The sequence below is a fragment of the Gobio gobio genome (genome assembly GCF_949357685.1).
Source record: "Gobio gobio genome assembly, chromosome: 15".
Lineage (NCBI taxonomy): Eukaryota > Metazoa > Chordata > Actinopteri > Cypriniformes > Gobionidae > Gobio > Gobio gobio.
Window position 1 is genome coordinate 33836151 of NC_137108.1, and position 27748 is coordinate 33863898.

A 27748-nucleotide genomic window follows, 5' to 3' on the forward strand; every position below is an offset into this window, starting at 1 on the left:
TAGGATGGCATTATTATCTGAAAACTGACTTTTTCTTAAAGCAAGCATTAGGGTCATAGGCATCAGTATGAAGTCCAAAATCCCTGTCTACCTAGTGCACCTTTTATGAAAAAGTATTCCGGTACAGTACCAACAACACTGTAGGCAGGCAGGCAATTCATTCTAATGTAGTAATGCTCAAGATCTGTAATATGGGCGAGCAAGGAAAAACTGCACAGAGAGGTCAAAATGTAAAGGGTGAGCAGTGGAAGAACAAACAGCACTAGAACATTCAAAATCCTCAAACCCTTTGGCGTAATCAGTTACAGTGATACATGCCGCAAAGCCCTGAGTTCTCTCGCCAACTCACCAATCGCACAGCAGGAGCAAGCAATGAGCCAGATCAGTGTGCAAGGAGAGAGTTATCAGAAACAAAGTGCAGAGAGAGAGAGAGATGACAGAAGAATGGGACAGATGATAAAGTTGAGAAAAGCAGTATTATAGAAAGAGCAAGAAGAGACAGAACACAAAGGAAAAAGGAGAAAAAGCAAAGGGAGAATGCATTTTATAAGCACTGCCACATCCTCTCTGTATTATTAAAGAAGGTCAGCAGAAACAGAAGTTCTCATGCAAGGCGAAAGTGTGTTGAGAAGCAAGCAAGCTTGAAAATGCCACGCTGTGTTCAAGAGAAAATAAAAACAGTTTTGGCAAAAAAGGTAATTATCTATGTTTAAGGTGAGAGTATAATAATCTGTTCAAAACACCTGGGGAACATATATAATTTGATTTCTCACCTGACGTATCAAAGCCACCAGAGGGTGCTGAGGTGACGGGGGCGATGTCTGCCGCAGCTGGTGTGGCGGACACCGGGGAAGTGCAGAAGGCGTCAAAACCCGACTCCAGCAGGTCAGCTGGGGCTGAGGCTGGCACTGCTGCTGGGGTTGGTGTAACCGAGGGGGTGACCGGTGAAATCAACCCTGCAGACATCAACAGGTGAGATGCCAAATCCACAAAACGCACTTTTAGATTTTTAAAAAAAAGTCTTAATAGTACATTATGGTTCAGCATAAGAGTGACATCCAAACATGGTGTTTCTCAACTAACTAGTCTAACTAAGGTTGTCAACAGATTAAATGTATCTTTATTGTTTATAATACAGTGGGGTCCAAAAGACTAAGACCACTGCTGACATACAGTGCTATTTTAGTATTATTTATATAATGTACCATTATAGTTTTTATAAATATTTTGAATTAGCTTTAATTTTAATTTATGTTTTAGCAATTTTTGTTATGTGCTTTTATTAGTTTTATTAGTATATATATATATATATAGTTTTAATTTTAGTACTTCAAATTAAACGTATTTATTTTCCTTAATTGCCAAGGCAACATATGTATATATAATTTATATTTATACATAATACTTATATTTATATATTTAGCTTTATTCCAATTACATATTTTTAAATAGTTTTATTTAACAATAACAACATTGCTGAGACGAGAATGAATTTATTCTTTATTTTATTAATTCTAATTAATTTTAATTAATTCATAACAAATTATATTATTAGCATAACAATTTAAGTAAAAAGTTTTACTTTAAAAAGTAACAAAATCTCCTAGCATTAGTTTATAGAAAAATATAGACTCTTAGTGTTTTATTATTTTTATTATTATTAGGTACATGTATACATTTAATAAAAACACCAGTAATAACAGTAATAATTATTAATATTATGACTACTATTACGTAAAATTATACATTTAATAATAAAGACAATAATGATAATAACTATTATAATTATGATTGTAATTAATTTAATTATTAATTGACATCATTTATTTGCTTGTTTATTTACTTATTTATTTATTAGGCCTTAACTGCATAACATAATAGAACAGCACTTCGCCAGTGCTAAATCTAGCTTCTCATTTCATCATCAACCAAATATGAGAGTTTTCCTAATCAGGATTTGTGACCTTACCTCCAAGCAGGTCACAGGATGGTGCTCCGGGAGCAGCGGACTGGGACTCACCAGTAGTGTCACCAAATGTGTCTGTTCCAGAGACAGACGTCCCACAGCGCAGCATGAAGGAGGAGAAGCATTAGTCAGCCTTAAAGCTGCATACACACTGAGAGAGGGGCAGATGAAGAGAGTGAGCTGAGATCATACAACAGGCCCTCACAAACACACCGCAACAAACACGGACACATGGATGTGCATTCTTTGCTTCTTCCAACACTTACAATGTACACACATGACAGGAGAGCATGCAAATACACTAAACTCAAACACACCAAACAAATGTCTCTCTTCTCAGACACTGACAAAACAAACAGCAGAAACTATCCTTAACTTAACAACTGGGTTATGAAACAGCTGGTGTATACTTACCAGTTCATACATTTAAATATCTATGCTATGAAAATGAACTTGAACAAGCTCAGCACCAACGTTGTGCAAAAACCAGATCATAATTTACTGCAGTGGAAGCCTTTGAATATGAATATCTCAATATTTAAGAACTTCCTCTGGTCTTCTAGATGTGTGTTTTTTATGAGAGAGTTTAGGAGACACACCAAGGAGGTCCAGCACAGGTCCAGGCTCGGCTTTAGGAGGGGAGACAGGAGCAGCTGGAGCAGCAGGTGTAGGAGCCACTGGAGCAACAGCTTGAGCAACAAATGAGTCTATATGAGAGAGAGAGAGACACATTTGAACATAATGTTGCAAATACTAGCTGTTTAATGTGTGACTGTGAGGTATTGTGAAAGTAGAAGTGCATTGAAGAACATCAACAAAGTACAATACTAAATAAAGGGGACAATTCACAGAAAAATGTAAATTCTGTCATCATTTCATTTCAGGTTTAACATCACTCACTCTCATGTCATGTTAAACCTGCATGACATTCATTCTTTTGTGGAACACATAAGGACAATTTCTGAAGACTGTGCTGGTCTTTGTTTTCCATTTTTCACTGACAATGAATGGTGAATCTTTCAACTTTCAAAAAAATATGTAAAAACACCCTAAAAGTTTCATAAAAGTAACTCATACAACTCATGCACTATATTTCAAGTCTGCTGAAGTAATTTGATAGCTTTGTGTGAGAAACTGACTTATTATTAAATTATTATTCACTGTTAATCTTCCTCTTTACCACTGTGAATAAATGAAAGAATAATTAATTCACTAAGAGGACAAAGATTTTGAATATGAATGCTTAAAGGTATGGTTCACCCAAAAATGAAAATTCTGTCAACATTTTCTTTCTTCTGCCGAACACAAAAGAAGATATTTTGAATAATATGGGTAACCAAACAGTTGATGGACCCCACTGACTTCCATAGTATCAAAAGAAAAGAAAAAACTATGGAAGTCAATGCGGCCCATCAACTGTTTGGTTACCGACATTCTTCAAAATCTCTTCTTTTGTGTTCAGCAGAAGAAAGAAATTCATACAGGTTTGGAACAACTTGAGGATGAGTAAATGATGACAGAATTAAATTTTTTGGGTGAACTATCCCTTTAAATGCTTGATGTAAAATCAGGTCTTCAGAATTTGTCTTTTCTTGTTATACAGAAGAAAGAAATATGGTTTTAAAAATGAGAACAAAGGTGCTTGAATATTAAAATTGAAGTGTCATGATAATATAATAATAATTATTGGTACATACTGTATCTAGTTATACACAGATCAGGCATAACATTATGACCTAATATTGTGTTGCCCCCCCTTTTGCTGCCAAAACAGCCGTGACCCGTCAAGGCACTAGACCCCTGAAGGTGTTCTGTGGTATCTGGCAACAAAATGTTAACAGCAGATCCTTTAATCATTTTGGCAGCAAGCCTCCATGGATCGGACTTGTTTGTTCAGCACATCCCACAGATGCTCGTTGCTGTGCTCCTCAAACCATTCCTGAACCATTTTTACTTTGTGGCAGGGCACATTATCCTGCTGAAAGAGGCCACAGCCACCAGGGAATACCGTTTCCATGAAAGGGTGTACATGGTCTACAACAATGCTTAGGTTGGTGGTACGTGTCAAAGTAACATCCACATGGATAGCAGGACCCAAGGTTTCCCAGCAGAACATTGCCCAAAGCATCACACTGCCTCCGCTGGCTTGCCTTCTTCCCATAGTGCATCCTGGTGCCATGTGTTCCCCAGGTAAGCGACGCACACGGCCATCCACGTGATGTAAAAGAAAACGTGATTCATCAGACCAGGCCACCTTCTTCCATTAATCCGTGGTCCAGTTCTGATGCTCACGTGGCCACTGTTGGCGCTTTCGGTGGTGGACAGGGGTCAGCATGGTCACCCTGAGTTGGTCTGCAGCTATGCAGCCCCATACGCAACAAACTAATATATCCCACCCACTAACAGACGTGATGAAGAGATAATTAGTGTTAATCACTTCACCCAGGGGCGCCGCTAGCAATTTTGGGCCCTATGAAAGAAAATGATTTTGGGTCCTCTACCGCACCAATCTAGCTATCCAAAATCTTTGTCTGCTATGTAATAATACTGACCAATTAAGCTCCGCTCGCTCAACCCAGAATGCCCCAATTGGCTGATGAAACATTGATTAAAATTAAGATAAAATTTATACAAAATGTAATTAACTTTAAAGAAAGGCTTTCTACTAAACAAAACTTGATGAAGCGGTCAAAAACATGTCTGACCCACTCCGTGTCTCCTGGCATTGCGCATCTTACGATGTGTCCTTTCTCACTCATGCTGTTCACTTTTCATAATCAACATAGATTGACAGATTGACAACATAGATAGATATAAAAAAATAACATTATAATATTTAAACATAAAAATAAAACGAAATACCTTTTCTTAATGGCTGCAACAATATAGTAGCCTACAGTACCGAAAAATTTCATGTCGGAGTGGGATTTGAGCAAATGTCGTTTTACCCGTGAGCGGTTCATGAGTGGAGCGTTTTGCTGGATTTTGCCGGAAATGCAGAAATAAGCCATAATTTTGTTATATTTGTAACTGTTTGGTAGATTATACATTTATAATTTCTATTACATTACTACTAGTACTGTTACTACTAATAAAACCAATCTCTGGGGGCCCCAAAAGTGCGTGGGCCCTTAGAATCGTCCCAACTTTCCCCCCCTTAGCAGCGCCCCTAACTTCACCTATGTTATGCCTGATCTGTGTATATTAATATAGTTATCATTAATTTTAGATTTATTATTTATTAATGACTATTATTCAATATAGGGGTCCAACAAAAAACTAAAACCACTACTTTGATGCTTCTATTTAAATTTTTGTAATTTAATACAGATGTTTATTACAGTAGTAGTTTTTAGAAACATATTAAATGTTATGATTAGTATTAATAATAATAATAATAATGTGATTAATTATGAATTGATATGATTTATTTATAAATTGATAATATAATAATAATTCATGGTAAAATACAAAACATGCTACGTTTAGAGAGACAAGTCACTCACCAGAAAAGAGATCACCAGTCACATTGGCATCAGGCAAAGGTGAGGGCCCGCGCGAGACAGCGGGAAGATCTTCCAGACCAAGCCAAGGCAAAAAGAGGAAGTGGAGGACGAAATTTAAGAGAAGAGAAATCAATAAGGAGCAGAAACTCGTAAATAACACAGAGTCGTGCTTTTGAGGGTGCAAAACATGCACAAGTCCACGTTCCACTATGAGGACAAACCAAGACGGAGTGGGGCAAAAAACAGATGAGAAAGAAGAAAGGTGAGACTAGAAGAGACGAGACGAGACGTTCAAAAGAAGTATGGGAATCAACTCCTGTACCTGCACCAAATAGGTCTACGCTAGGAGTGGTTGCTTTGGGCTCTGTGGAGGAGCTTTGCTCAGGCATAGAATCAAACATATCTATAAACAAGGACACACATTTGCATTACGCTTCTAGTCAGTGCATAACATGATAGCTTCAAGTGAAAGAGAGAGAGAGGAAACACCATTTAGACGAGAAAACATTTTGCTTAGCTTGCTTTTTTCCATAATCACTCTGAACAAGTAACACAAAAGACAATTTAATCAAGTCTGCAAATGTCAATGCAAGCCGCAGCATTCAGATTATGGTCAAAAAGCTAGAAAATGACTGCAGGACAAATGTGGTAACTGCAAATCCTGGATTTTGACAGATTGCAGTGCAATTTTAGAGGCCAAATGTGAATCAGGGACATTGACCACCCCTCTTGATGTACAATTATATATATATATAGTTTATATAGCTTATACATAACAATTGATATTTACAATTATAGCAATAGTATTATATTATGTTTTACAGATATTTATAATATTTACACTACCGTTCAAAGGTTTGTGTATGGTAAGATTTCTTATGCTCACCAAGGCTAAATTTATTTGATCAAAAATACAGTAAAAACAGTAATATTATGAAGTATTATTACAATTTAAAATAACTGCTTTATATTTGAATATATTTTCAAATGTAATTTATTCCTGTGATTGCAAAGCTGAATTTTCAGCATCATTACTTCAGTCTTCAGTGTCACATGATCCTTTGCTGATTTGATGCTCAAGAAACATTTCTTTTATTATCAATGTTGAAAAAAGTTGTGCTGCTTAATATTTTTCTAACCAGTGAACCAGTGATTTTTTTTTTGTATTCTTTGATGAATTTCAACCGAACAGCATTTATTTAAAATAAAAAATGTGTTGTAACATTATGAATGTCTTTACTGTGACTTTTGATCACTTAAATGCATCCTTGCTGACTAAAATTTTTTTTTTTTTTTTTTTTAATGTACGTTTATATTAATGTTTCCAATTATCGTGTATTCCTCTGAACTGAAAAGGTGGTTAAGGTCATGATTCACAAACCAGAATGACCAAAAAATAAAATAGAAATCTAAATGAGAGAAATAAAACAAAGAGAATCTTAATAATGTTGGGGAACTAGCTTAGCAAGTTAATATTGTCATAATGCAGAGTAAAGCAAGACAGAAGCAGAATTACAGCAGGAATATTACCACTAAACAGGTCTAGTGTTGGCGGGGCCACAGGCTCAGCTGTAGCAGATGCTGTGGTGGTGGCAGTAGCGGTGGGAGGAGAGGGGACAGCAGGGGCCGCAGTTGGCGAGATGCTCGGCTCGGCGCTGGTAGGGGACGCTGCGGCAGCGACACTATCTACCGGCTTCATGGCAAAGAGGTCCAGCTCTGGGGCAAGGCTTGAGCTCCCCTCGGATGTGGCCCAGGGGTCTTTATTAGGGAGGGGTGGGGGGTGAAAATGGAGTGGGGAAGGTTTGTTACATAACAAACACTGCAAATGAAGAAGAAACACACTGAAAGCTCATAACTTCAGCAGCACTGAAGTCAAGGAGAGAGAGAGAGAGAGGTGATGGATTTTACCTTAAAAAGCACACTTTAAGACACCATTAACTTTAGTACTGCAACCACCAGACTAATTAAAAAGCAGTTAAAACTGTCACGTTTGGTTTTGGGTTTTTGTTCACGTTTATGTTTTCATGTCTTTTATCTTGTCGTTTTCCTAGTCAAGGGCTGTGCCCGAAATCACCCCTTAAATGGGTCTCTATATGAGTGGACAGCCATTTGTAGTGGCGTCCGAAACCATAATGGACATTATTGAGTGCACTCATTCAATCCCATAATGCACCGCAATAATGAGTATACAACTGATGTACACTCAATGGCTAGGTAATTCCCTATAATGCACTGTGACGTATTTGACCAGAAGATGGCGCCTGCAGGTGAATCCTCCATCCATCCATTTTCTAAACTGCTGAACCAATGTGGGTACAGCATAATTTCATACAGGTATAAATACTTTTTTAATTGATTATTACATTTAGTTAGAGTTCAAGATAAATCTTTTCGCCAAGTTTCAAATGATTATTATACAGCAAGCACAAACTACGCAAAAGCAGCAGCCCTTCCGGCACACTCTGTGTCTGAATTTGCTCAATCGCTTTCATTCACTTCTTCAAGTGGACTATATTAATGGAGTAATATAGGGAATAGTGAATGGGGTATAGGGGGCGATTTCGAACACAGCCAAGGTTCCTGGTTTTGTCACGTGATTCCTTTGCTCCTCATGTGGTCTTGCCATGTGCTTCCCTTGTCATGTTATGAGTCACGTTCTGATTGGTTGTTTCGGTCATGGGTTTCTCAGTTCTGTTTCTCATTGGTTCATTGGTTGATTTCAGGTGTGTCTTTGTTTAGTCATTAGTCTTTAGGCTTGTTCGACTTCATACAGTGCCACACAGACCGATCGGCGGCTGACTTGAAGCACTTGAGCGCATGCCGGTTAGAAATTTTGTCCGACTTGACTTGAGGCAGCGCCGACGCCACGTGACTGTGACGTGTGTCAACAAAGTGCCGCGAGAGCGATTCGGTGCATTTTGCGCAGCTTCTCCCGAGCGGCAGCACGAGCTCTGATGACGACACACAGCTGTTCCACGACTGGCCGGATTCACCGCATGACAGCGATCACGTGTGTTTCGTGTTTATTCTAAAACCTTCAGTGCCGTATTAAGCACTGCATAAAGTATTGAATGAAAATGTCTCTGAAACATCTGTGTATTTGACAAATATTGCATTTATTTGACTTCACCTGTGATAAAGCATGCAAACATAGCGAGAGCGTCACTATACGGGAAGCAAAAAGTGTCCGACTTCACGTTTCCGTTTGCAGCTCCTCCCCGCCTGCATGCAAACATAGCGAGAGCGTCACTATACGGGAAGCAAAAAGTGTCCGACTTCACGTTTCCGTTTGCAGCTCCTCCCCGCCTCACCGATCGGTTGCATCCAGCCGCAGCCAATATCGAACACACCTTTTGTGTATATACAACCCTCATGTAACCTGTTACTATTGTCTCTTGTCTAGCTTTGTTTGTTTGTGTAACCACTGTTGGTGAGATTTGTCAGGTCAGGGGCCTATACCATGAAGCTGGTTTAGCTGGCTAGCCAGATATGTTTAAGCTTAGTTTGTGCCAATCCTGGGTTTTAGGTACCATTAAAGTGGTTTGGCTTTTAGCAGTGTTCATCTCCATAGTAACTTACGCTCCACGGCTAACCTGCTCCAGGGCAGGTTATGTTCTGGATAAGAGATCTCAAACTGAAATTAGACCAATCAGCTGTGAGCAAATTGACACACCTCTGATGCAATAAAGTCACTCCCCCTTTTTCTACTCCAAATTAAAGTCACTACATGGCAAATGGTTTTTAAAGATTATAGTGTCTGGCTTTTAATAATGCTTATTTATTATAATAATAATTTTTAATGACTTAGATATCATTTATGTAATTATTATACCCTTAATCAATTACACATGTATCATATTAGTTAATCAATCATTAATAGGCACATAGTTAAAATTAATATAAATAGCCTGTATAAAGGTCATACAAATAAGCTTTAAAATCAATATATAAACCTATAAAAATTACAACATGTGAGCTTAAATGTTCAATTATCTCTATATATCAACTAAACTAACTTCATAACTTTTACTTGCACTGACTAAGTAAGATTTTTCTTAAAGTTGTCCACTTTCATAGACAGCTCTTTTCTTCTTACTGTGTAAATTTGTTTATTTAAATTCATATTTTTCAATCATGTAATATTCTGCAGAAGAGAGAAATCAATTTCGCTGCTTCTCTCGCGAGAAGTAGATGTCAGTTTCACTGATCCACAGTGTATTCACTACTGATGTCACAGCTAAACTCCTAAACTCAGGATCAAAGCCTGAGTTGACAGAGAAAGCTGATGATCAGCATCATGGGACCAACAAAGCCTGAATAGATTGGTTTGGTTTTGTCAACTCGAAACTAATCCTGTAACCCTGAGTTTGTTAAACTACCATCATGGTACAGGCCCCAGGTCTATGTTCAAGTTTGTTTATGTTTAAACCAAGTTCAAGTCTAAAGGCCTGATATCTATATTAGCGTCCAAACCAGCGGACGCTAATTCTAAGCGTGTGCTTGTCTGCCACTTTAAATGCTGGAGCTCTTTAAAGCAGGATGGATTCTGATTGGCTGTCAATGTTTTTATCGTTCATCAGCTGGATAAAATCACTCTGAAAGTGATTCCAACTATATTGTTTCTCTATATCGTTATAGCTGTGGTGTGAACTCTGCTATTCTTTAATATTGAGAACGATTTTTAGAACTTTATTTTTATCGTTATCTTAGTTATCGTCCTTGGTGTGAACTGGCCTTATGTCAAGTGCTCTAGTTCATGTCATGGTTTTGTTTTGTATTCTTTTTCAATAAACTGCACATGGGTTGGCTTTCAACTCGCCTTTAGTGGACTTGTGTTACAAAAACACAATAAAAATGTTTATGTTTTAATTTGTTTTGTATAATACATACCACAAGATGCTTGCTGTCTATAGATATATCATTAGTCATAATATATGCCATATTTGAGGTGGTCAAAAACAAGGAAGTACAGTCTGGATGTCAAAAGTTGCAGATTTTTAAGGTCCTAGCAGTAATGTGGAAGCACAGCTAAGATATTTATTACTTATTTATTTCGATAGTTCACTTTAGACATGCTACTAACTATAAGTAACTTTGCAACAACATGTCAACTACTAGTCATTAGAGTATTAGAAGTCTCTCTGTTTAGTATCTGCTAACACATTTCGATAGACCCCCAACAGAGAACAGACATTCTATTGACTATTAGTAACTTTGTAGCACTTTATTTTACAGTCATGTTCCCCATGAACATACTTGAGTACTTACTTACTAGAGTAATAGAGTACTTACTAGAGTAATGACACTAACTGGGTAGTAACTAGGTACTAAGCCTGAACCTACCCCTAAACCTAACCATAACCCATGTAGTTACCTCGTATTACCCAGTAATTTCTTAGGTAAGTATACTGTACACGAAGTGCACGTAGTGTAAAATAAAGTGCAACCAGTAACTTTGCATGTACATGTCCACTTATTCTAACACTAACCCTTTTTTTGACAACAGCCACATGCTAAGAAGCAAGAACAAGATCTGCTGTATGTCGTTCATTGTTGTTTACTGCGTCGCTTTCTTCTTCGTGCGAGAATGACGTTGATCGCTACACCATGCCTATCATTAGGGTAGTGTTGGAGGTGGAAAAACAAGCCAGATCAGGGTTTAAGGTCACAAATCGTACTGTACTGAACCGTACCGCTTGGTGGAAACGAGCCATAATGAGAGTTAGTTGATAAGTGGTTGTTGCAAATTAAAGAGAATTAGTTGAAGTAGTTGCAAAGTATTAGAATTTCTAAAGTGGATTATCAAAATAAAGTGTAACACTAAGTTACAATAAAAAACAAATATAAGGTAAGGTAAGGTAAGGTAGATATAGAGTAACTCTGTTCATGTTCTGTGACACCGTAGCTGCATTATGTAAATACAACCACTAAGCTTTTGCTCTTCGAACTTCAAGAAAATAAAAGTTTAGGTTGTTAGAATGAATCACTGATACTGAAAATATAAGCTGGAAGGGAAATGAAAAGAAGTTGAATTATTAGTAAAGTTAACATAGCAGAAAGTAAAGGCAAAAATCATTTTCTGAAGGATTTTGTTTTGTTTTTAAAACATCTAAACATCCTTAAAACAACATATATTTACTTGAGAAGCAACACAACATACATTATTAATACGTATCTTCAGAGAATATATCTTGAATTATGTATAATACATGTTTTGTTAATATTTGTTTTTAAACCAGAAAAAAACGATATGCCAAAGGTTTAAGAAAAATAAGCAAGTTGTATAACCTACAGTTTCTTTTAATGTTTTAAGGATGTGTACATCATTTTACTGCAAAACAAGACCAAAATAATGATTAAAAATGATTTTTTTTTTTTTTTGCAAAGTAAGGAGAGAAATTATCAATTGAGCCTGCAGAGAATGGTGTATGTGCTCAGGCAGATCATTAACAAAATGAGTTTGCTGTATCGTGTGGGCAAAAGCAGGGTTAATAACTGAAACAATACAAACAAAAACCGCATTGCATGCACTCTCTCTCACACAAACACACAGACTGCTGACCATAGCAGTTGTTAAACTTCATGTTTCCATTCAAGCTTGCAACTATATTACATAGAAACCTTTTATATCAATCCATACATAAACACACACACACACACACACACACACACACACACACACACACACACGAATAAAGAGCAGGGTGCTAAAGGATCTTGTGTATGGATGAACACCCACCAGATCCGGCACATGCATCGGCAGCAGCTGCTGGAGCCACACCCTCGCTCGGACCATCACCTGGGGAGGGCGCAAACGCATCTGGGCCGAACCAGACCAACAAAACCCAACAGAGAAAAAGAAACGGGGATGAAAAGATTCTACAAGTGAACAGAAACACTCTATACAACCCAAATGGCAGTAAAATAGGCCATTCTGGGCTGTATACAGTTTATTTCAGAGTGTCCACACACACACACACACTGAGGGAAATGAGTCAGCCTGCGTGAAACATCCTGTCAATGCCGTTGAGTAAAAAGTGTTTGGCTTTGACAGCATTGCTTCTGTTAACTAAAGCCAAGCCGGTGATGAGCACTGTGGCATTTGATATTTCAAACCCCATCAAGACCTGCACGACTTGTTTTTGTGATGACCAGGTAAGAATTAATTCATTTATTAACCGAGCGCAAAAAAAAAAGCTTGGGTTATCTTTAAACCGACTGTTGATTTAATTAGAGGACTATCAAATCAACAGTCTGCACAGTTTTGTACGAAACATGGTGTCAGTTACTGGAAGGGTTGCCAACGTCCATAAATGTATGCCATTCATACACGCACACACACATTAACATACGCATCCATTCTCACGTTTGAAAAACTTTTTTCTTTTTATATACATCAGTTTTGAAGTTATGTGTATCGATATGATGTTTTGATTTATTGATTTTATTGTTTTTTCTTGTTAAAAAAAGGTGCTGTTTGTAATGGGTCTAAGGAAAGACGTCCACAGTTTCCGCTGATGACACTGGAGCTTTCTATTCCTATGGGAATAGCCCTATAGTCGTGTAACCTTGTGAGATGTGAAAAACAAACTTTTTCAACTTGAAATTGAGCGGGTTTTTTTTATTTAAAGTTGTTTTGTTTTTTTTGTTTCTTTTATCTATGCAAACTTGTTCTGTTTTTCATTTTGTTTCATTCTTTAAATTAATTTGAGCAGTTATCTGGTTTCCTACCTGTGTAGATGTTTTGTTTTCTCTGCTCATATGTAACTGGTGGCTTTTAGAGCTATCTGGGAACAATTTAAATTTGACTTTTTTTTTTTACTGTCTGGCGCCCGAATCAATAAAAAAAAAAAAAAGACAAATAATTTTGCCAGCGGGTGTACCACCGTTACAAGTTATCACTATAGTAACTACATGTAATGTGTAACAAAGGCACTAAAATAAAGTGTTACTGACTTTTGTTTGTACAAAAGGGTTAACAATTCAGAATAGAATGGAAAAATAAACGTAATCTGTGTCTAATTTTGTATGAAACTTTAATAGACATGAATAGCTGCATTGATAGTTAACTGAAATTAAAACATACGTGAAATGCATTTTAGTATGTATTTTTTTTATATATACAAACGTTGGCAACCCTAATTATTAAAAATATATAATTTATTAAATAAAATAAAAATAAACCACTTTTAGCATTTCAATTCCATACTCAATGTGTAATTGGTTGCTTAACTCCAAATTTAAAAACATTACTATCACATTTCTGCTGGCAAAGGGGAGCTAGACTTTGCATGGCATGAAATTTGACAGTTCAAGGTGATCTGATGTCTCTTATTTGCTGTTGACCTTGTATAATCGGGGCTGTACTGAAATGTCTGCTGTAAGTGATCTCAAGTGAGCTAATCCTTAACTGGTAGGCCTAATACTTCTGTTCTTTTCTCCCTTGGATTAATCCTATCTGCTTGTATTGTTCTATTTTGGATAAAAGCGTCTATCATGAATAAATATGGTCCAATAATGCAGTGACCTAATTATCTTCTACCTACACAAAACAAAAGTGACTTTGTGCCACATATTGGAAAAGCCATGACAAAAATGGCAGATTATGTTTGCCAATAAGGCAAAAAGCATTTACTTAAATATTAAGTAATTGACAAGGTACTGTACCTTCATGAAAAGCCATCACGTGTCTTCAAACAATACCAGTAACAATCCATGTACCCAAACCAAGCATTTACCAAAAAGTGATTCACAAAACAACCGATGAACTCCCATTCTTCCCGGATAGTTAAACCTGGAGATGACCTGACTGACCTCCAAACAGATCCATGTCTGAGACGGTGGCAGCAGGGGCAGGCACTGGCAGCGAGGCAGCAGCTGCTGGTTCGGTAGCAGAGGGAACTGCCTCAGAGAGCGGAGCTTCAGAGCTAGCGGCAGCAGGAGCAGCCAGAGAGTCTGGAACCCAGCCACAGCCAAGCCACAACCAAACCAAAGCATTCAGAAAGACAGAGGAGGAGAGAGAGGCAAGGAAGGGATGAAGACAGGATGAAAGAAAGCTCAGATGAGTTTTTGTGTGGAGAGATTTTAGCAAAATGACTTCATAAAGCTGGATCAAAAAAAAGAATGCAGATTTGGACAGTAATAAGTTTGTTCAGAACGTTCCTGGTAGACAAGGCGCATGGGTGTCCTGCCCATTCAAACCTGATTAATGATTAGGTTGCTAAATTATTATAGGAAAACTAAATAAAATAATGTTGAATTTTTTATGATATATTTTAAGTCTCAAATCCTGGATAGAACACTTTTGTATATGCAATCTAAAAATCATCTCTACTCACCCTCACCAAGCAGATCTGACACCAAAGCCAAAAAACAGCCAGAAGGAAAAGGGAATGGAGTGAGGAAGCAAAGAAGAAGATTGTGTTAGATGAAAACAGATTTTTGATCTCTCCCTGGATCAGCTGATCCCACAATTTTTCTTTCTAAAGAAACTGCAGCTTACAACTGGGACTTGACAAGCTTGGGCAGAAAAGCAGAGAGGGAAAGACATTTCCAATTAGTCTGTCATTAGAATGTCCACTCAATATATATTCCCCTAATTGGCCTAATTTGAGTAGAAAATGGTTCATGCAGTGCAGCTCAATAGACTAACTAGTATATAGTGGAGATATAAATGATGAACACTGATAATAACCTCCAGTTTTTTAGTCTCTGTAACAATAAATGCTAGAGTTTGCACAACCTTAAACAGAAATGTGATCAGTTTACCTGCCCTGGTAAAACAATATCAAAGAATGTCATAAAAAAAACAACAACCCAAAAACACTCTTCAATTCAGTGGCGATTGCTGGTGAACATGGCTTATAGCAACAAAAGGACATGACATCAGCTCACCTCCCCATGATGCTGTGGGAGCCGCTGAAGCCCCTGCGGTTGGAGCCAACAGATCAAAATCCACAAGATCATTAAAGCCGCTACTATAGACAGAAAAACACAAGAGAGAGTAATTAATATACAGTAAGGGCATATCACAGAGGGTTGTGTTTTATTATAATAAGACAACTCACTTGATGGTGGTTGTAGCCGGTGCCGCTTTTGCAGGCTCTGCTGCAGTGGTCTCAGTTAAAGAGGCTGCTGCAGCTGTGGGCTCTGCCGTTTTGGAAGGGGTACCAGCAGGCGTTCCATTACTTGTTGGAGATCCTTTCTATATGTGACATGTCGGATTTACCATTTATTTAATTCAATACAATAATATGAATTATGTCTTATAATACTGTATAGTATTATAGAGAATTCTATACGGTACTGTTCAAAAGTTTGGGGTCAATACACTTTTTTAAAAGAGATTAATATTTAGTACTACGTTTAATTGATCAAAAATGAATGTAAATTCCATTTTTAAAAAAACGTTCTTTTCATCACAGAATCCTGAAAGAACATGTATCACAGATTCTACATTGATAATAATAAAAATAAATGTTTCTAAAGCGCCAAATCAGCAAATTAGTGACAGGAGTAAAGGCTGCTGAACATTCAGCATTTCTATCACAGTAATTGTGATTAGAAAGACAGTTTGTTTTGATTCATTTAAATTGTAATAATATTTCACAATATTACTGTTTTTACTGTATTTAATCAATTAAATGCAGCCTTGGTTGGCATAAGAGACTGCTTTTATAAATATTAAAAAATCGTACTAACCCTAAACCTTTGAATGAAAGTATAATGCTGCATAATTCAATAGTAAAAAAGTTTCATATTACTTACCTTAGTAGGTGACCTAGTGGTAGGAAGTGTAAAGAATGTGAGAATGGCTTTTTAATTAACTTTGACAAAACATTATGCTCAAGAAGTTAAATAATGGAATTATAATTCATGAATCATTTCAAACAGCAAGCAGGAATTATGCACTAATGAAACACAGACGGTCTTATTGTCCTATAACTCAAATACATTTTTTGTAGGAAACGATCCAAAATAAATCCAAGTTATACAATCCTACAAATGACACTATTTATTTTAAATTCATATAATATCAACAGCTGGCATGCACTGGGGAATATGGGGTATTCAGTTATGATACAAGTCGTAATGAAGTCTACCAAATACAAAATCGATCAATTCATATTGAGCAATCGATCAATTCTAGGTTGGCACTGCTAGTACTGTATTTTAAGTTCAGCCCGGTTCAGCTTGTACAGAGTGAACTTAATTATAAAGCTGGGCAAAAAAATTATTCATTCTATAGAGAGAGGGAACTTTAGCATTTTAAAATGCTGAAACTTAAAACTAAAGTTCAACCATCGGTCTATAGAACTGTGAACACCACAATGACGACAACATCACCATTACAGTACAAAAATATAATTGTTTAAGTACAAGGGAATTCTGATAAACATTCTGTAGAAATACTTACTCATCACTGTTAACACAAGGAAAGGAGGGACAGTATTACTCTTTGTATAGATTTTATCAGCAGTAGAAAAGCTTCATCCATTCCAGATGAAGAAAAGAGACTTATTTTATTGCTTCATGTTATTCAGAAGACTTTAAACACTTACACTTTCTTCCCCTCGAGCGTGTTGAGATGCGTCTCCAGAGATTCCAGAAGACTCTCAGGGGCCTACAAAGCCACAATACAACGCATTGTTAAAGTGACCTACCACTCAGGACACAATGTTTCAGACTACAAAAGACAAAGTCAAGTTGCTAACAGTGAGTAAAGACAAGCAGAGGACAAAATATACTAGAAAAGTACTATAACAGAGTTTATATCGAGTTAATACACTTATTTAAGTAAGTAAAGAATTATCCCTGCATGCATGCTGGTTTGGATACAGAGTACAATGCTTTAGTCCATGGTCCCAGTGGGGCCCACAATGCACTGCAGCATGCGTTCACTCATGCATTCAAGCACAACAGAGATTCAGAGCACATTATTGGTTAGATAATGCCACATAATCGCAGGTGGGTGTATCTCATGGGTAAAAATGTCATGCAGTTACAGCTAAATAGGCCAAACAAATCATATATATTAAAATAATAACCTGGTCCATTTTTGTGTTTAATTCATGAATAAGAGCTAAATAAAAAGCCTTGGGTCTAGGCCAGGGTAATATGATATGATAGGAGCATCTATTGATTGTCTAGGTCTTGTCAAAATACACACATCTAATAAACATACATGACATCTAATGCCACAAACCCTTTACAACTCTCAAATCTTGATTATTAAATATTGTTTGATCAGGCCTGGAAAAATATCATCATTAATATCATAAATTCAACTACCTATCAGGTACAGATAGAGTGGGGCGCCTTGTCAGATCTGGTGACCCTGATGTCTGTAGCTGTTCACATAATACATCATTTTGTAATATCTGTACAAAATAATAATAATGTATATTAACAACAAATGTGTTACTGTATTTGATGCATAAACAACAATCAGAGTAATAAAACAAACAGAAAAATATTACAATAGCTTAACTTGTGCGCAAAATTTTTATTTTTTGCATTGAGAGATTTATCAGTAAATGTGTTTCCGTTTTATATGAATGTCTTATCAGATAATTGAGCACACAAGTTTGTTACCGGTATGTGCATATTTAGAATGTGAATGAGGCTATTTACACTAACTCCGCCCACTGACGTCTGGTTGTGGAAGGCTCTAGATTGTAAACAGTAGCGAAATTTTAGGGGTAAGGTGCGTGGCAGAGAGTTTTGTCGCAAATCGACCCGAGTTCGAATCTGCATTTGCTAACCTGTTTTACAGCACCACTCACTTGATGCAGCATTTCAACAGACTCTCAGGCCACGCACATGATTATATTTCTGAAGGTCACTGATTTTTTACACAACACCAATTTTCAGTTACCTAAATGAGCAGTTTGATATATATATATAATATTAGTTTGATCAATATTAGGAAATATATATTACATCTAGATGCCACATTCGACCAATCAGAATAGAGTATTCCGAAGTATAATTACCATACATAATTCATACAATGATTCCAGCAGTGGAAGCTAAACCAATCCTTCATGGTAGCACTCTCAGAGACAATTACACTGGGGTCCTAGCAGACAGATTAGTGAGAAGTGCCTCTGAGAATTGAGGGTTCAGCTGAAGTGTTGGCGCAATACACTGATACACTAACCTCAGGCATACCTTCAACATCTCTCCCCTCCTTTCCCCATTCTCTCTGTCATACGCACGCTAACACAATTACACACACTGTCATAAATATTTACAAAGGAATAATGAAGATTAATTTACATACAATTAATCCATTAATTACCCTGTGCTCTATACCGAGCAGATAACAGTGATCCTTAAACAGTGTGTTAAACACAAATGTGTGTGCTGTGTCTCTATAGCTCCTGTAAGACATGAGAGCTTTTTTGTTGTGACACAAGTTAACAAAAAAATGGCAAAGCTGAAAAATTAGTGTTAAAGCATTTCTTTTGATTTCTAATTGCAGTGTGAGTGGGAAGGGTTGCATCAACACAGTTAAATGAACAGGAACGGGTCTCATATTTCTTCATAGCAGCTGTCTGCAATTTAATAATTCTGTTTGGTTGTGTAGATTGTGATTGCATGCACAACTGATCACTTAAGGATGCAACAAACTTGTAAAATGCAACTATTAAAGGATTTCAGTACAATTGAGTCCTTTAAATAGGGTCTAAGAGACTATCTAGGAATAAATTGTGTGACAACATTAATACGCCCTGTTAAATGTAATCACATTTCTTGAGCTTCACAGCTGTGCATCCCAGGCCAAAACCCAATTACAACCACTGCCAAATCCAGAACCCAGGCAGTCATGCACGTCTCCCTCCAGCACGTCCTGAGCTCCGTCGCTGATCCAGAGTATCTGAAGGCAACCATCCTGCCCTGACATCACGCACAGCATGCTTTCAGAGCAAGCCTCCCTGTTTCTGCCAGCATGAAAAACTCTCCTTATTTCATAACAGAGCTTCCACAACCGCAAAAAACATTAGAACCTTCTGTTTGCAAGCGTTGAAAGCTTGAATTTGGCGTTTTCCATGATTAGAACACAAAACAGGAGACTGAAACTTAAAAATTAAGTCGTTTTGTATTCTTTTCAATACAGGAGGTGGGCATTTTATGGGCAGTCATTTTTTTAATAATATTTATTAAAATATATTTTAATATTTTAAATGTTATTAAAATATATTAAAATAATATATTATATTATATTATATTATATTATATTATATTATATTATATTATATTATATTATATTATATATATTCTCAATGTACTTATAATGTACTTATGTAATGTAATATTATAATTTTAAATAATTGTTATATATATATATATATATATATATATATATATATATATATATATATATATATATATATATTCTCAATGTACTATATATATATGTTATAAAATAAATAATTTTAGATTTTATATTATTAATTATTTTTATTATTAATTATTAAATTATTATTTTAAACACTGAGCAATAAACAAATTCAAAATAGAAGCACAATGAGTAACATTCTGCAAGCATATTTAGACTAAATTAAGATGACACTCTGCAGGGGCTTTGCTTTGTAGTGATGAACATACATTTCTATTGATTTGAAAATAATATTTGTTTTATTTATTTTTTGGGTTGAATGGTTGAAAGCTGACGAACATACATTTCTATTGATTTTAAAATAATATTTGTTTTATTTATTTTTTGGGTTGAAGGGTTGAAAGCTGGACAGAGACTGTCAACACAACTATACTTGCAAAATAAATAAATAAATAAATAAAATTACTATAAAAATAAAAAGAATTTAAAAAAATGTCCAAATATTCCATCCTGGGTGTCACAAATTTAAGGAATGTAAAAAAAATTGTAATATAGGGAAAATCACGTTAACAAGCTTGTAAACAGAAGGCAAAAATCACCAAAATCATAATAGCAAAAGAAAAATAAGCTATTTGGCTACCAAAGTGTTTCATATTCATGGAAAGTGCAAGTTATTTTCATATTTTGCTCATCCAAAAGGGAGGTACTACTCAGTTCATTAATCCATTAGAGAGAAATTTACTGAAATTCCCAAAATTGTCAGACGTCTTTAAATAGTTTTTATGCTATTTGTTTTCGCTCAACATATTAAATGGGTCTTAATGATTGTGGAAACTCTATTCTTGGCGATTCTTCACTGGGATGCAAATGTGGCTGCAGCTTAAGTTCTTGTCTCAGACAGCAAGCATTGCTGCTACTACGCTCATGATCTCTCAGTCGCATCCAAGTTCACTCTGAAATGAGATTTTGTGTGCAGTTTATTTAATGAGCACTAATGAGGACTGGCTTTTGCTCTCTCCTCATCTGCAGGATTTCCCAAAGTGCAAAGCACCACACACTACTCACACTCTCAGCCTGTGTGATCAATCTGCACCGCTGAAATAAGAAGACAGGTACAGAATCTGTCAATCAGCCGGGGGGCACAGGACAGGATGGATCCATGGAACACGCACCCTTCTGACAAATGCCCCATCATGAGAGAACAATGACCACTTATATGTAGCGCATGGATGTCTATGACTGGCCCAATGGAAAGGGTAACAACCTCTCAATTGTCTAAAACTGCTGGGATTTCTCGGATTTGACACATGCAACACATGTTAAGACAACACTGACGTGCATTGTTAGTACTGATGTGGAGAGTGTTGGCATCATGAGGAATGGAACAAAAAGGCGGGAAATGCAACTTAAAAAAAGCCTTACCTGCGTCAGTTCAGGAATATCGTTTTTGTCAATTCCCACTTGCTGTTGGGCAAAAAGGAGATTATATGACATAACCTATGAACCACAAATGCAAGTTTCACTGAACATTTTATAAGTACAAAAAAATACATGGTTTACCTCAGCAATTTTGAGGAACTCTGAGACTCTGGTCATTCGTGTCAAGAATCTTTTATAGATTTCCAATGCGTCTTTGCATTGTCCTTTCTTCATCTGGAAAAATTTCTCTAAAAATGAAATTATAGTAAGTCATATAGTTGTGTAAAATCTTGCACTGTTAATATGCCACATAACATCACTAAACTTTAAAAAAAGACTTGCCTAAAAGATTAATGATGCCATCATTATAGCAGGCGTACAACTTGATCAGATCCTTGAAGAGCAACAGGAAGGCAGCATTGATCACCCCGTTTACAAGATCTTTTGGATGAACCTGAAACAATGAAGCAAGAGAATAAGAATGAAAGGTACACTCTTAAAAATAAAGGTTCCAAAGGTGGGTTTTACCAGCAATGTCATTAAAGAACAGTTTTTGGTTACTTAAAGAACCTTTCAGTCAACAGTTTTTAAGAACCTTTTTTTTCTTATCTAAAGAACCTTATTCCACTATAAAGTACCTTTTGTAGTGGAAAGGTTCCATGGATGTTAAAGGTGCTTCATGGAACCATCAATGCCAATAAAGAACCTTTATTTTTAAGAGTGCAAGTCAAAGAAATGAATGTTTCTACAAGCTTCTATTCAGTTGTCTTACAGCAAAATGCTTTAGTGAATATAAAATGCAAACTGTATTACATTTTAAATTCACAGATTTGTATCTTGCAAAGGTTTGTCCTAACTAGGCGTGATGCGAGTCAAGTTTGAAACCCATGTAACAGCATCAGGTGTTAATACAGCCTGTGTTGATGACAGTAAGCAGACTCACGTCAAACTCCAGCAGAGCATCGATCTGACTCTGCAGCGTGGGCATGCCTTTCAAGAGCTTGTCAGGAGACATTGTTCTCATCACACCATCAGCACTGAGAAACACACACACACACACATTCACATGGGATTCATGGTAAAAAAAGGACATGTCACTTGTAAGTGAATATAATCCAGAATAAGGTATAACAACAATTCTTGAGTTAAATGTTAAGCACCCTTACTGTAATTTTTGTAGGCCATGGAACATAGGCACATTGATGTGCATGCTTTGGGACTGTCCAAAATGTGTGGGATATAGAGCTAGATGTTTTGTACAATGTCACTAGGATACATTTTCCCAAGCATCCTGTTCTTTTATTGTTGAATGCTAATTCTCAAAGTCCTCTGAGTGAGAAGGACCGGAAATTTTGGCTAGCTGCCATGAATGTTACAAAGAAGATATTAGTTCAACATTGGAGTTTTTGGACAATGTGTATGTTGTATGTATATAGGGCTGTCAAAAGATTAATCGCGATTAATCTCATCCAAAATAAAAGTTTGTGTTTACATAATATATGTGTGTGTACTGTGTATAATTATTATTTATATATAAAAACACACACAAGCATGTATATATTTAAGAAAAATGTATTATATTTATATAAAAAATATTTATATATATATATATATATATATATATATTTATATATATATATATATATATATATATATATATATATATATATATATATATATATATATATATATATATATATATATATATATATATATATTAGGGCTGTCAAAAGATTAATCGAGATTAATCACATCCAAAATAAAAGTTTGTGTTTACATAATATATTTGTGTGTACTCTGTATAATTATTATGTATATATAAATACAAACACATTCATGTATATATTTAAGAAATATTTGCATGTATGTACTGTATATACATTTATATAATTTATATTATATATAAATATATATATATATATATATATATATATATATATATATATATATATATATATATATATATATATATATATATATAAACACATGTATGGATAGTTGACATGAAATATATTTGGAAATTTAACATCTTTAAAAATTTGAACCTTTAAAAATTTATTTGTCATACCATATGAAAATGAGGCAGTGATTAAAAATTGTAAAAACGGTGACTACAGTACCTAAAATATATTGTCATTCATACATTCACATGTATTTAACCTAAAATTTTGATGAAAAAGTCATGAATAGGTTGGCATCTACCCATTTATAATAAGTAATAAAGCAAAGCCAGATAATTCCTTTTTCAGGGAGCATGAATACAAATTTCTTAGATAATTAATTACCATAAATATACCACTTTTAGTCTCTAATAATCAGATGTGTGTGTGTTTGAGTTGTTAGCCATGAGCTTCCATTGTGTTTGGGATGTCAGTCAATTTATATGCTGTAGCTTCTTCATTGTCTTTGCAATGAGACCTTGATCACCAACATACAGTAGGCAGCCTCTGTGTAATAGCCCACTTTACTTATCATAGGCCTTACACAAACACACGCACACACACAAGCTCACGCACACACACAATAGTTCCAAGGGAGAAAGGAACCTGGTGAAAATATGTGCTTTTCTACAGACGCATCACAAGGCTCTTTTCTGGGACTTGAGGTTGTCCTTGATTTCCCAGCATCCCACTCAAATCTGTTACTGCGCAGTAGTGTTAACTCAGGGTACAGCCATGTAGCAGAAGATTCATTTACCCTTTCTTCACTCGGCCAAAGTCGAAAGCCATCTGTCTGTATGCGAACGCCTTCTCGTTCAGATACCTGCTGTAGCGTCTTATAAACGTTGACATGTCATAGCCTGAAACATATATGCAGTGGGCATGAAAAAAAAAGTTGATTATATAAGAACTGTCAACATTTGTTAATTTAAGAGTAGTGCAATTAATTATAGCTCACATAACTTTTTATAGTGATCTAATGTCACACAAAAAGATTTTGATTGGCAGCTGCTGTCACGGCATGAAATATTACTTACCATGAGAGCCAGTTTTGTCCAAAAAATTACTAAGATTGAATAGGGTGTTCCTGGAGGCCAGGTACTGGATGAACCTCTGGGGAAAAAATACAAAAATGCAATCTTTTTCATGCGCATTAATTATTATATTTTCAGCATACATGGAATTATAATTCAGCTGTAAGACAAAAGGCTACAATTTCAATACTGCACACAATTAATAAAAAGGTCCAATCAGCACTTGCACAGAGATGCAGAGAGATGCATAAGAAATGCAGAACCACGTATGATTACTGCAGTTCAGAGAAAAAACTGAATTCATTGCTACCAAACCGATATCATCATCTCATGATTAATCACTCAGAACTCACATTTAAGCTTTGAGTGGGAGTGAGTGCAAAACTGGAAATAATGGCAGAGGCTTTATCAAGAAAGACCAGCACACCCACTGCAAATGAGCAGGGAACACAGCCTTCATTTACAAACACATTAATGCAGCTTGACACATTTAATGAAAAACAGTAGGCAAACAAGACTAGAGAAAACAGAAATGAGCAGCAAATAGGAAATCAAATGGAAATTATTCCCTAATGAAAATAATTAGAAAAAATGTACTGTATGGTTCAAAGCACAGAATGAATACTTAACTGGAAATAACTATTTTTTGTCTTGTTTTCAAGCAAAAGTCATTAAAAATAAACTAGGTAGCCTACTAACCCTGAACCTAAATCTAAACCTAACCTTAAAGGGTTAATTCACCTCAAAATGAAAATTCTGTCATGAATTACTCTCCCTCATGTCATTCCCAACCCTGTAGGCTTTCAGGGCCCAGAAAGGTAGTAAAAAAATCGTTAAAATAGTCCATGTGACTACAGTGGTTCAACCTTAATTTTATGAAGGTGCAAAAATAACACAAACATCTTTGGGCGCAAAAATAACGACAATTAAATTTTTTTCAACAATTTCGTTCTAGTCTGTGTCAGTTTCCGTGCAGCACTTTCGAGTTACGCCAGCCGATGCTGTTCACGTGAGCACCACGACTTATGTGTGTGCTGTATTTACAATGGAAACTGCGTTGGATACTGACCCAGACTAGAATGAAATTGTTGAATTTAAAAGTCGTTATTATATAATATTATACATTAAAATTAAAGTCGTTATTTTTGCGCCCAAAAAGTATTCTCATCACTTCATAAAATTAAGGTTGAACCACTGTAGTCACATGGACTATTTTAACAAGGCCCTTTCTGGGCCTTGAAAGTGGTAATTAAATAGCTGACTATGGAGTGGCCTGAGAGCTCTCAGATTTCATCAAAAATATCTTCATTTGTGTTCCCAAGACGAACGAAGGTCTTATGGGTTTGGAACGACATGAGGGTGATTTTCATTTTTGGGTGAACTATCCCTTTAACCCATGTAGTTACCTTATATTACCAATACTTTCTTGGGTAACTACACTGTAAGCACATGTAAGTACATGTGCTGTAAAATAAAGTATAACCCAAACTATTTGCCCAAAAGGTAAGAAACACATGTTTAGTTTAAGATACTGTCTATTGAGATCTTAATAAATCTTAATATTATCTTAATATATATTCTTTATAGACAAGTTCCCCTTCATGGGAACTCAAGCTGCGTCACCGCTTTGGGAACGCCCCTGCGTGATTGTGTCGTGAAGCACGTATGTCATCAGTCCAATAGAGAGACGGAACATCATAGACGGGTGACGTCATCGAACGGAAAGTATAAAGCAACCCCGGAAACACACGCCCACAGCTTCTGTTGTCTTCAGCAAGCGCTCTGTGTCATATTGTCATATTGTCAGCTCTGTGTTTTGTGTCTGAGTTCAGACTTTCTTGTTTTCTACCAAAAAAGCATCCACACTGACTTATTGAGAGAGAATGGCGAGTGAACAGCATTTCGTTAGATGTGTTCCTCCCTGCTCACGTTACATCACGAGCGGGGATACACATCTAATGTGTGTTGTTTGCTTGGGTGAGCAGCACGCGCAGTCGGCACTCGAGGGAGCCGGCTGGGAGCATTGTGAGGCTTTGCCTTTGCGTGTGCTGCGATCCCGCTGGGCGCTCTTTGAGGAGGGCGTCCCGGTTCGTGCTCCCCGCGGCTCGGGTCCCGCTGTGGCTGAGGCTCAGCGGCGGCTTGAGACGTGGGGTTCGCAAATGGATCTGTCGGGTGGGTTTGAGACGGGCCCCGCCCTATCTCAGCGTGGAGAGGTGGAGAGGTGGAGAGGTGGTGGTACAGTGGGTTAAACCACTTAACTGATATGCAGAAGGTTGCTGGTTCGATCCCAGCGGTCACCACCAGTGTGTCCTTGAGCAAGGCACTTTACTCCACGTTGCTCCAGGGGGATTGTCCCTGTAATAAGTGCACTGTAAGTCGCTTTGGATAAAAGTGTCTGCCAAATGCATAAATGTAAATAAATGTAAATGTAAATCTTAGCCTTCTCCCGTCAGATCCGCGGCTGCTTCTCTGGGTTCGGGAGCCCGCGCTGCGGTTTCTCCCGCCCAGGTGGCAGCCTCGATGCTGCAGCTGTCATCCTCAGAGGAGGTTGATGTCTGCAGTATCGAGCAGGGGGTTGAAGATTCGCCACTTCAATCCCCCGCAAGTGAGGAGCTTGCAGAGTGGAGTCAAACTACACATTGATTGGCCAGCGCAGGATGTTAATCAGGAGCGCGCCGCTGTAAAAAGTCGGCTCGATGAGTGCTTCCTGCCTGCACGCTCTGCTCAGCCTCCGCGGCGGAGCCTTCCGTTCTTCACGGATCTCCACACCGAGGTGTAGAGATCGTGGAGGCGCCCCATGTCAGCGAGAGTTTTCAGTCCCCATACATCAGTGTATAGTAACATCGGGGGGCTGAAAAGACATGGGTATGGTTCGGTGCCGAGGGTGGAAGAGTGGCCCGACAGCGCCCGGAGCCTTAATGGTTGATGCCGATTCGGGAGAGAGATGGCTCGCAAGCGTTTGCGAGCCATCTCTCTCCCGAATCGGCATCAACCATTAAGGCTCCGTCGCTGCCCACTAAACTGCTCAGAGTGACATCAGCGTTAGTGGGCAAATCATACTCGCTTTCCAAGCTTTGGGGGCGTTTTTAATTACCCGTCTATTGCAGTCATCTCCCTCCGCCTCAGCCATCTTGATTGTTGTTGTTGTTATGACCCCGGAAGTAATTGAAACTTCACAACTTTATTGTCCAACTCAAGGCCAGTAAATAAACGGTGACATAATCGATTATGGCACTTTGCTGCATCGATGCTGAATCGTGCATGCCCCGCATTGCGATGCATCGCCGAATCGATTATTGTTGACACCACTAGTGGTCTCCTATATCAACCATCAAGGGGGTCTGAGGTCTCGTCAGTTGTACAAACTGGCGCGCTTTATTCTCCTTTGGTCCCAGGGGAAACTACTCTCAGTGAGAGCTATGTACATCCCTGGGCGGTTGAATGTGGAAGCAGACATCCTGTCGAGACAGGGGCCGAGGCCCGGGGAATGGAGACTTCACACCGAGGTGGTGGAGCTCCTTTGGGAGAAGTTCGGCAGG

At 37.2% G+C, this 27748-nt stretch overlaps 1 protein-coding gene across 1 annotated transcript in view; it reads right to left on the reverse strand.

The window, feature by feature from the left end:
• The window catches only part of snap91a (synaptosome associated protein 91a), a 73169-nt gene that overhangs the window by 10699 nt on the left and 34722 nt on the right, over positions 1 to 27748 (reverse strand). The window contains exons 3-19 of the mRNA XM_079836593.1: positions 24213 to 24288; positions 23933 to 24035; positions 22179 to 22272; positions 21578 to 21689; positions 21377 to 21483; positions 21239 to 21280; positions 17034 to 17095; positions 16240 to 16252; positions 15540 to 15676; positions 15367 to 15449; positions 12212 to 12292; positions 7003 to 7230; positions 5795 to 5875; positions 5473 to 5541; positions 2566 to 2673; positions 1970 to 2041; positions 774 to 956 (exon numbers count right to left, since the gene is read on the reverse strand). Of these exons, the coding sequence (XP_079692719.1) occupies positions 774 to 956; positions 1970 to 2041; positions 2566 to 2673; positions 5473 to 5541; positions 5795 to 5875; positions 7003 to 7230; positions 12212 to 12292; positions 15367 to 15449; positions 15540 to 15676; positions 16240 to 16252; positions 17034 to 17095; positions 21239 to 21280; positions 21377 to 21483; positions 21578 to 21689; positions 22179 to 22272; positions 23933 to 24035; positions 24213 to 24288 (1651 nt within the window). The remainder of the gene's footprint in view (positions 1 to 773; positions 957 to 1969; positions 2042 to 2565; positions 2674 to 5472; positions 5542 to 5794; positions 5876 to 7002; positions 7231 to 12211; positions 12293 to 15366; positions 15450 to 15539; positions 15677 to 16239; positions 16253 to 17033; positions 17096 to 21238; positions 21281 to 21376; positions 21484 to 21577; positions 21690 to 22178; positions 22273 to 23932; positions 24036 to 24212; positions 24289 to 27748) is intronic.